Genomic DNA, 9,717 nt, shown 5'->3' on the forward strand with positions numbered 1-9,717 from the left:
ACTTGTAAACATATCTTTCTTATAATTCATTTTTAGATATCTATCCAGGATTTTATATTTTATATCATGCAGAATAACTAGTCTGGAAGTCATTATTGATTTATAAATGATTTCTTAATTATAGCAATAATCTTATAATGTTTTAAACAATTTTTTATTTTATGAATGTACACATTTGTGGGTATATAATGAGGAATCATATGAGTTGAATGTTATGATGTCAAATAATAGATGAGGACTGTATGCACTCGTGACATGTTTATTTATTTAAAAATTACTGAAAATTGATATTAAAATTATTTTGATTCCTGATTTTTCATTCATTTATTAACACATATGAAATCAAAGAGTATGCAAGTTCCATTTTACAATCTGTATGATTAGGGGTAGTTGAGTCTACTTATTAATTATCTTCTCTATTCTTAACTTGCTCGATTTATGACTTCCCTCAGTAAATATGCTAGTGACATTTATAAAATTTGAATACATAATCTCATGCAATAAAATGGAGACTGACTGTCACTAAACCAAATGACCATCCTCCATATGATTCCACCTAATTTTTGTTTTTGTATTTTTTTTGTTATAGATCTCAATTCAGCATACTTGCATTTTCAGATTTTGACAACTCAACCCACCCATCATACATTACAATGTAAGCATACACAGAATACATGCACGATTTCTTAAACTCCACCCTTCCTCAATTAAAATAAAATGGACAAATTATAAGCCAAAAGAAAAAAGAAAGATAGAAAATCACAATCAATTAAGCTTCTATATGTGTATGTGTTTGATTTGAGATCCCTTGTTCTTGATGGAGTGTTTGAAAGGTACCCAATTATCGTACGGTCGTGATCTAATTGTCGGCGGGCCAGGCCAGGCCAGGCCACCACGGTCTTTTCCTTTTCATATTAACATGCCCTGTACTGTTGTACACAAAATTATAGAATTAGTGCATATCTAATCGAGACAACTGTTGCTTGAGATATATATATAATTCCTGGGTGCATGTGATTCACTGTGTTGTAGGTTTAAGCTGTTATTCTAATCATTGTCTTGAGTTGAGCTATGTACCTTTGTTTTGTGATCCTCAACAGCAATTATATATAATTAATTAAGATAGAATATAAACTGATCAATATCTGTTTATTATATTCATTTCAATTTAATAATGTTTTGCACTGCTGGACTTGTCTGAGGAGGCATCTCTTTCACAAACCTTGAATCACATTGGCTAAGACACTGGGATTTGTTTGGCATGCCTCAAAACCCAAGTGCAACAACAACAACAGCAGCAGCAGCTTTGGTTTCTGTGTGTGTGAAAGAGAGAGATTCTTAAATTCTTCAAAACTATATATATATATATACGCATATATATTCATGTACTTGCAGTTGTTGTAGTATATACTGATGGGGAATGTGAAGGCAAGCTCATATTCCATCCAACAGAGCTAACTGTATGTACATGTGTGTGTGTGTGTGTGTGTGTGTGTGTGGTGAGGAGCTTTTTGCCTTTCTTTCAACAGTGCTTTTATTTTTTCTGTTGGCTTTTGCTTCTTCTTCTTCAAAAGAACACAAGTTGTAGTTCATCTCTCTCCTCAGCTCTTGAACCTCTTACTGCAGCCTGCAGGTCAGAAATTCAAACTTGATCATTCTTTTTATGTTTCAGTCTTGTGCAAAATCATGCATTTGGGTTTTGAATTTGTTTGGAATGCATAAAACATGTTGAATTTTGGAGGCTGGTTTTGATATATCTGCATCTGCTTGATTATCAAGAAAGTAATTCAGCTTGCAGCTCATGATCACTTCATTGGTTCTGCACATTTTTAGAATTCTCAGATGTTAAATTTAACATCAATTATGTCAAAACTGTATAACGCAGTAACATGAAATATACACATAAAAGAGAGTGAATTTATTTTGACAGCACAAGGAAAGAGCATCTTATTCTTCCAATTTGACAATTCAGTTGGACAAATAAGACAAAATGATTCAACAACAGAATTAATTGATCTTTCTTGAAAATGATAAAGAATATCATATTTCAAATGTAAAGAAAACAGAAACCATTTATCACAAAGTGTTGAATACTACTGTCATTTATGAAAATTAATTCCTATTTGCAACTGTATATGACATTGTGATATCATCATCTGGGAAGTCGGGAATAAATATGAACAGAAAAGAATTTTAATTACCTCTCAAGTCAAAATGGAAAAATAAAATAAAAATCCAAAGTAGGAAGCTGAGATGCAGGAAAAATCAGAAGAACATAAATATTTACAGAGAATTAGCCACATATAATAGGGTGGTACTGTGATGGTATAAGTGATATGTATGGCCTGTCAAGCTGTAAGATATTTTTGCATAAGAAATTATTATTGTGGTCCAAAATGGCTGAGGGAGGGAGAATAGGGAAACAAGCAGACAAATTATACCAAAAGCAGTTGCTGCTATCATCCTTTGAAACTCATCATACCAGTGCTCTCTTTGTTTCTATGCAGAACACAAACCATCATATTTGTAGGGCATTAAAATCCTAGCTCTCTAAATATATTTGCTGCCTTTTTTCTTCATTTGGCAGATACACTAGGCGAGAAGGAGAAGCATTGTCAGATAGGATATTCAAATCAAGCTGCATATCTGATCTGAGCATACAAGTTTCGGGAATTTAAGTGTCAGACTTTCACAATTCAGATATTGGGGTCAGAAATCAGCAATTTGCACAAGCTAGCCAAATTTAGCTTCAGTATGGAGAAGCTTCTTAAGCCATATGATAAGGAGTGCATGAGGATGGCCATTTTAAAGCATGAAGAAACATTCAAAGAGCAGGTAATAATTCTAGCCATTGTTTCAGACATATAATTATAGTTGATCAGTTTCTGTAGCATTGTTTTCTTAGACTTGAGTGTGTACGGCAGGTATATGAACTTCATCGTCTATATCATATCCAGAAGATATTGATGAAGAGTTCCATTGGTAAAAGTAGGCCAAAGGGACAGAAACAAGAGAGTTGGAATTTAAAGAATGAAACCAGCTTCAGTCAGTTGAATTATCATCAGCATGAGGCACAACAGTTTAACCCACAAAGGAAACTAGATTTAGAACAGCCTGCGGCAGCAGCAGAAGAGTACATTGCAGAGACAGATGGAGATGATGGGGTGTTAGAGATCATAGATGAGAGTGAGATTGAGTTGACTCTGGGCCCCACTAGATACAACAACAACACCATCACCACCACCAACAGAAGGAAGAGAGGAGAGGCACCACTAACATCAGATTCAGGGCCAAGTTTCTCTTCTTCTTCCACTGGATCAAGCCATGTAAACAGGACAAGTAGTTCCAGGACCCATCAGAGAAAACATGGCCAGGTGCCTGACATGACCTCAGGGTACAGAAATGGAAGTAAAAACAGCAGCAATATTGATCCTGTTGAAGAACAATTGAGACAGGATGAGAGGCTACAACTGCCTCCATGGTTTTTCCAAGTTTTGAGCTTGAACATGACTTGAAAAAAAAAAAAAAAAATCTTCTAGGCTGATATGATAAGATTTTAGACTGCTTCTTATTGACTAATTTGTGATTGATGTTTTGGGTGGGATTCTAATTAGTTGGTTTCTAGTGTGATGATGGGTGGCGTTTTGTATAAAGATCATTTGTCTCCCTTGCTTTATTCTCATTTTTATCTTATTTTAGTCGCCTAAAAGAAATATAATGAAAATCATGATTTGGAGATGTATAGTCACTTGACCAAAGAGACTCAACACAATTAGAAGTAGAACTCCATCATGATTCAAGGACAATTGCTGTTGTGTACCAATAAGTCTGATTGTCCTTTCAGATAAGGGGAATCTTTTCATCTCAATATGCTGTGCACAAACAGCTGCTGCTGACAACAGAAAATTATCTTGTTGCTAAGATTTTGAACTTAGACAAGAGAAATTTATCTTGTAGTTAAATATCAACTGATAAAAGGAAATTGTCTTGTCAAACCTTATCAATGTTCCATGAGGAACTCCAACCTTTGTTGAAAGGAAGTAAATTCTCTATAATAATAATAAATAAATAAATAAAGCTGTTCATCTTGCATGCTTTTCTTTTGGCTAAGATCTTCTGGCTATAACTAATCACATGGAAAAAGTTCTCATCAGAAAGGGTTCTTAAGTAGATTTCCATCAGAATGCAGTTATAAGTTATTCATGATGAGATCAAGAAGAGACCAAATGCAGAATTCTCTCTGTTACTGACTTTCCTTTTTGTTGCATTGCATTTGCACCTACCTCAGCACCACTATTGGTAAAATAATGATGTGAAAATCTAAGGAATCTAAAGTCCTATGCTACTGAAGTGATAAAGTCTGACTTCTCTGAGTGCTATTTATTTCATCATGGAATTTGAAATTTTGAATTCTGATTGACTTGGGGGATTTCAACTTTCATTGTGTTCTGCAGGGAAACCTAGTTGGCATCAAATTAGAAAGTTTTGGAGGAATATTATCTGCAAACAGAGTCATTTAAACAATTTAAACAACACGAACATTCTCAATGATTCATACCTTCCCATTTAAGGCTTCAAGCCACAAACACTCAAAGTAAACAATAATGTGAAACTTTAGATTCTGCTAAAGTCATCAGAGTCCTTCTGTGGAGTCACATATATTGGAAAGTATCTCTTTTGGGTTCCATGATAATTTCCCTCCGACATGATCAACATGCTATACTGCTACTCTGTCTGCTGTAGCTAGTCTTTACTTTCTCAAAGTCTCTTTATCACAAAGGAGTTAATAATTTCAATGCAGACCCCACAAACAGCAATGATCTGGTACTGCACCTCTGGGAGGCCCAGAATCTCTAGTTTTGGTTTGAGGGTAGGCCCTACTTGGATCATCTACCTCTTAACCGTTGGATCAAATTAGTTAGCCGTTGGATTAAATTGGTTAATTTGATCCAACGGTTAAGAGATAGGGCCTCATCTAAGGACTTTAGATAAGGCCCTCACTATAGAATGACTCCATCATTCATTGCTTAAGACGTCAACCTACTTGCGTAGCTAAAAACAGAAGCAACTCTTTCAATCAAATTGGCTTCTTCTGATCAATAAGACCCTAATCTTCACAGAAGCATATGCATATGACAGATTGTTGATAATTACAAAATCTCTCAAAGGTACTGATAGAGGGGTAATTTCCTGATGTTGGATGCTATTTTATCATATTTCATCTCTATTTTGTTCCTCCAGAAATGGAATGGCCTTGACACACTCATAACCTGGAGACCTCATGTAATGGGAATTAAAGTTTATGACCTTTTCTTTTTCTTTTCTCTCTCTCGCTATCTCTCTACAGTGTCTTCTTGATGATCTAATGGACCATACTAGTTGGAGATTACATCAAACTCATTCCTGTGGCTACCAGTTTTGGATGGAGAGAAACATCAACTAAAAGAATATTACACTCAGCCATTCCACTCTTTTATACTCAATGCCTTTGAATCATGCAATCTTATTCAAATCACAATGACAATATTATTTACATTGACATCACACAAGCAGATCAAAGGTAGAATATAGATTGAAGCTACTAATTTTCTCAAGCCTTGGAAACAAAGCAAACAAAGGCATTAGATTTCCTCATAAGGTATTATAGAGCTCAGTAACAAACCAATGCCTCAAGATATGGAATGCCGCCGATCTTTGGCAGCTCTGGTGCGGCCTTTGGGAATGGAAGGTGTCACTCCATCTGTGCGCACAAAAGGAGAAAGTCTCCCTAGTTTTTTTGACACCGAGTTTATAAATGATTTTCGAGGCAGAGGAGGTTTATCAGCAGATGTTGAAATGTTTCCCATTGGACTGCTTATTGATGTTCTCACAGTTGATGTTTCAAGTTCTTTCAGTCTCTTTTTCATTTTCACCAACTCTATTTTCAGCTCCTCGTTTTGTCTACGTAAGATGGAGAGCTCATCAGGAACTGGGTGGATGTCAGTGGAGTACAAGTTCCCTTTGGAAGGAAGAACAGAGGATTCACCACCTATGAGATTGCCATTCATGACGTCTCGAAGGCGTTGCTGCTCATAGTATAGAACTTGGACCACGGTTTGAACAGGAAGGCGATCATTCTGAGCAGCATGAGCACAGGCTTCACGGGAAAGCTTCTGGCAATCCATCATGCTGCAGACTTTCTTTCTCTCCATGTCACTTAGAGCAGGATGAGCCTGTCAAATATAGAAAGTCTAAATAACCATTGCAGATGTAGCATTACTGTTTAAAAAAATTATATACAAGAATGTGCACCTTTAGGTAGATATCTACGGCTCTATACATCCCATCTTCTGTTGCCCTCGATTGTTCTGGAACAAGTTCAGCAATGCCAATAAACTTTGAGACAGATACATTACGGTCTGTGGCGATTTCAGCAAGGTAGTTCTCCATTAGCTTTCCAACTCGTTCCATGTCGGTCTGTGGAGGGGAAACATACTCATCCTCTGCATTATAGAGCAAATGGCTTCCCTCCGTTTCATACTCAAGGTAATTTGACATGATCCTTTGCACAGTGTCCACATCAAACAACGTGTCCCCAGTAAAGGAATATGAGGGAATCAAGAGATCATCTAAAACAGCCTGAGCCAATTGCATGCCCATTCTCTTCTCCAAATCTAGGTGGCAAGCAACTGTTGTCTCGAGAGTTTTTGCAGCGCGAAGCAGCATAGAAAGAAAGCTGACTGACATTGCATTTTTCTCCTTTGGCAGAAGACTAACTATTGTTTCTAAGACAACCCTCTTCTCGTGCTCTTGTCGTGGCTCAATTTTCTTCCTCCCCTTTCCAAATAGTTCCTATTCCAAAAGAGAATTTACAAGTAAAGATGTGAACTACTAAACTGAAAAATATTGTTTTGTGGAGTGAGATCTCACCAAACCTCGTAGAGATTTCTGTGCATAGAGCATGAGTACTGGTCCCAGAGCATATTGTTTAAACCCTCTTGCCATCATTGCAATAAGAACCCTTTGGAAGATATCAATTCTAAGAACAGTTAAATCTTCAGCCCACCAATCAACAACAGGTTTTGAATGATACACTGCTGAAGAAACCGCACTTTCATTTACACTATCTCCCATACCAGACACGCAGAACTGGTTCTCTTTGCAGACTATAAGAGCAATTGCATCGATGCATCGGCTGACCAATTTCACTTTCTCTGCCATTGGGAGAAAGCTCTCTGAAATGTGTAAAACAGAAACTGCACCTGCTAGGCTCTTTAGCGCCACTTCATTCAAGTAGGCATCAGTTCTTCCCACAAGGTTTCCAACTGCATTGTCCTCAGTCATCACAAGATACTCTGCCACGCATCGCAGCATTGCAATGTTTTCTGTACTTATCTCAAAATTTATTCCATAACAGAATTTTGCTGCAAGTTCAAATGCTTCTGCTCCACCCGGAACATCAGGTAGTTCAATGACAGATAGATCAGCATCACTCGATTCTGATATCAGTTTCCTTATATATCCACACTTCGAAATTAAAGGAAACTGCAGTTGTGGCAGGTGATGTTAAAATCCAATATCAGTTACTTTTAATTAGTTTATGCCAGATTATTTTTTAGCCTCTCCATGCTTGTTTGATTTATCCATACATTAAAAGAACAAAAATTTGTTCTTTATACATATATATATATATATATATATTCATTATATGTACCAAATAATTGTTTTTGGTGTTAATGGTCACATAATTTGATACATGAATCAAAAGTACAAAAATACCTTATGCAATGAGAAGGAAACTCCTCCAACATGAATATTAACATCACTGGGTATCTCCTGAGAAAAAATCCTGCAAGTTTCAAGTGCAATAATTATTGTTTTTCCCTATATTTAGGAGAAATCAAATCATGGGAACTACAAGAGAGAAATAAGTTATCTTATTAGCAAGGACACTTCAAAGTTAAAACCCACAGAAGTAATTAAAAAGGGAAAAGAAAATTCATGAAGCAAACCATTCACTGGTTCTCTTCAAGGCAGAAGAAAGAAGCTCTTTCTTCTTAGAAGTCATGTTGGCAGTGGTGGGTGCAGCAGTACTTTCCCCACGATCGATATCCGCCATGTCAGTGATTGTGAAATCTTTATCATGTTCAAACCTCCATTATATAGTGAACTGAAGCAAATAATAGCAGAGAGAGAGAGAGATTGATTACTTCAGTGAAGCAACACTGAAGGCTCATGACACTACTAGTACGTACGGTATCTTGAGTACATTTTTGTTTCTTTTGACCCCCGTTCAAACTTTCAATATGTAAAGAAGCTGACCAAGCTAAGCTAGCTAGGCCCTCATTCTACAATAATGAGAATAGGAAATTGAAGCTCAAGCTTTCAATGTTGCTCTAACAAAACTGCAGTATCCATCTTCAGCCTCACAAGTAATCTTCACATTTGCATGAGTTACCGAAAATGGCCTCCTCTTTTGGGAAGAGAAATAAGAGAATGAAGACAACAAATCAAGGGGTAAAAGTAGAAGGAGGGATCTGAAAATCAATGGCATTTGTGATATTATTGGCAGGCACATGGGTAAAGAAAAGAACACAAGGATGTAGCTTATAGTGTGTGTGTGGTGTGTGGGCATAGGGGAGTTGGATGGAAAGGATGAGATGATTTGCATGTTAAGTGGCGGCTAAAGGTATGATATCCACGTGGGAAAGAAACATTCCCATCCACAAAAAAGGTGCCCAACTTCATTTTACTTCAAAATTTTCTAAATCCACGAGGCTTAACAGTAAGAAGCCTTCCATAGTAGATGAATTTGAGGATTAGTTGCCTAATGTATCGGCTTTTGTTGGGTCTTTTTTGCTAAAATCTAGGTGGGTTTTGACATAAAATAAGAATTAGATGAAACCTCAGACAAAGATGGATATAGAAGAACAACTAATGGCAATTTGGAGACTTTGACAAAATCATTTTTCTTTTTTCTTTTTACTTTCTAACTCTTTCAATGTAAAGCAGAGCACAAAGTATAGAGCCTTTACAGTTTGAACCCTCACTGTCATCAAATCCTGTACTTCCTAAACAAAAACATCTGAGAGAGAGAGAGAGAGACAGACAGACAGACGCTCTTTATTTTTCCCTCCTGGCTACATGGGAAATGGTAAATTTTACCAGTTAAGCATATCAGGAAGAAGAACTCTGTCCTCACCATCACCTGCTTGCAAACAATAGAATTGGGAGTTCATGTAGTGGAATTATACAGTTCCACAGAGAGAGTGTGTGTATGTGGAACTGTCAATAGATTTCCTCTGCAATAAATGATGCTTCATAACTTAAAGAAAACAATAGCACCTGCACACATCAAAGGGCTCCACACAGAATGTGGCTTCACATCATATAAATTAAGGGCCCCTTCACCATGGTGATGGATCATTAGGCAGAAAACTGATCTCAATCTATGTAATAATTTCATGCCCATCATCTCATTGGATTCTGATATCAAATAATGCAGCAAATAAAGTCTTGCTGGCCCCTCAATCAGCCTACCCAGCTGCACCCCTCTTCTGTTTGGCATTCTTCTTCGCTAGCAAGCCCTGCCCTCTAGCTTTCCATGTTTTCTGTTTTTCCTTTGACCTACCTGGCACAAATAGGTTAAGTGAAAACACATGCCAAAGGGCCAAAGAATTTTGGTATACCCTTTGGGCTACACGACAGAATGGCTACTGCAGGACAATGGTGGAGCTA

General features: G+C 36.9%; 2 protein-coding genes across 3 annotated transcripts; one reads left to right on the forward strand and one right to left on the reverse strand.

Moving 5' to 3' along the window:
* LOC18772494 lies at positions 1,089-3,742 on the forward strand. Of its 2 annotated transcripts, XM_020567369.1 has the most exons (3): positions 1,089-1,633; positions 2,588-2,835; positions 2,925-3,742. In XM_020567369.1, exons 2-3 carry the CDS (start codon positions 2,755-2,757, stop codon positions 3,513-3,515), a joined length of 672 nt encoding a protein of 223 aa, XP_020422958.1. In that variant the 5' UTR covers positions 1,089-1,633; positions 2,588-2,754; the 3' UTR covers positions 3,516-3,742. The 2 variants fall into 2 exon arrangements, with proteins under 2 accessions (XP_020422958.1, XP_007208561.1); XM_007208499.2 differs by lacking the exon at positions 1,089-1,633 and having other exon boundaries at positions 1,665-2,835.
* Positions 5,441-8,655, reverse strand: LOC18775438 (BTB/POZ domain-containing protein At5g67385). Its single transcript, XM_007208103.2, has 5 exons — positions 7,992-8,655; positions 7,759-7,828; positions 6,910-7,524; positions 6,292-6,831; positions 5,441-6,212 (listed from the first exon to the last, which is right to left on the reverse strand). Exons 1-5 carry the CDS (start codon positions 8,096-8,098, stop codon positions 5,670-5,672), a joined length of 1,875 nt encoding a protein of 624 aa, XP_007208165.1. The 5' UTR covers positions 8,099-8,655; the 3' UTR covers positions 5,441-5,669.

This window comes from Prunus persica, chromosome G6 (genome assembly GCF_000346465.2).
Source record: "Prunus persica cultivar Lovell chromosome G6, Prunus_persica_NCBIv2, whole genome shotgun sequence".
In the NCBI taxonomy this organism is placed as follows: Eukaryota; Viridiplantae; Streptophyta; class Magnoliopsida; order Rosales; family Rosaceae; genus Prunus; species Prunus persica.

Coding starts and splice junctions, on each gene's coding strand:
- LOC18775438 (XM_007208103.2), bottom strand. CDS start 8,098: ATGGCGGATATCGATCGTGGGGAAAGTACTGCTGCACCCACCACTGCC. Junction 7,829..7,991: donor TTGAAGAGAACCAGTGAATG/GTTTGCTTCATG, acceptor TGAAACTTGCAG/GATTTTTTCTCAGGAGATAC. Junction 6,213..6,291: donor CCGTAGATATCTACCTAAAG/GTGCACATTCTT, acceptor TATATTTGACAG/GCTCATCCTGCTCTAAGTGA.
- LOC18772494 (XM_020567369.1), top strand. CDS start 2,755: ATGGAGAAGCTTCTTAAGCCATATGATAAGGAGTGCATGAGGATGGCC. Junction 2,836..2,924: donor AAGAAACATTCAAAGAGCAG/GTAATAATTCTA, acceptor TGTGTACGGCAG/GTATATGAACTTCATCGTCT.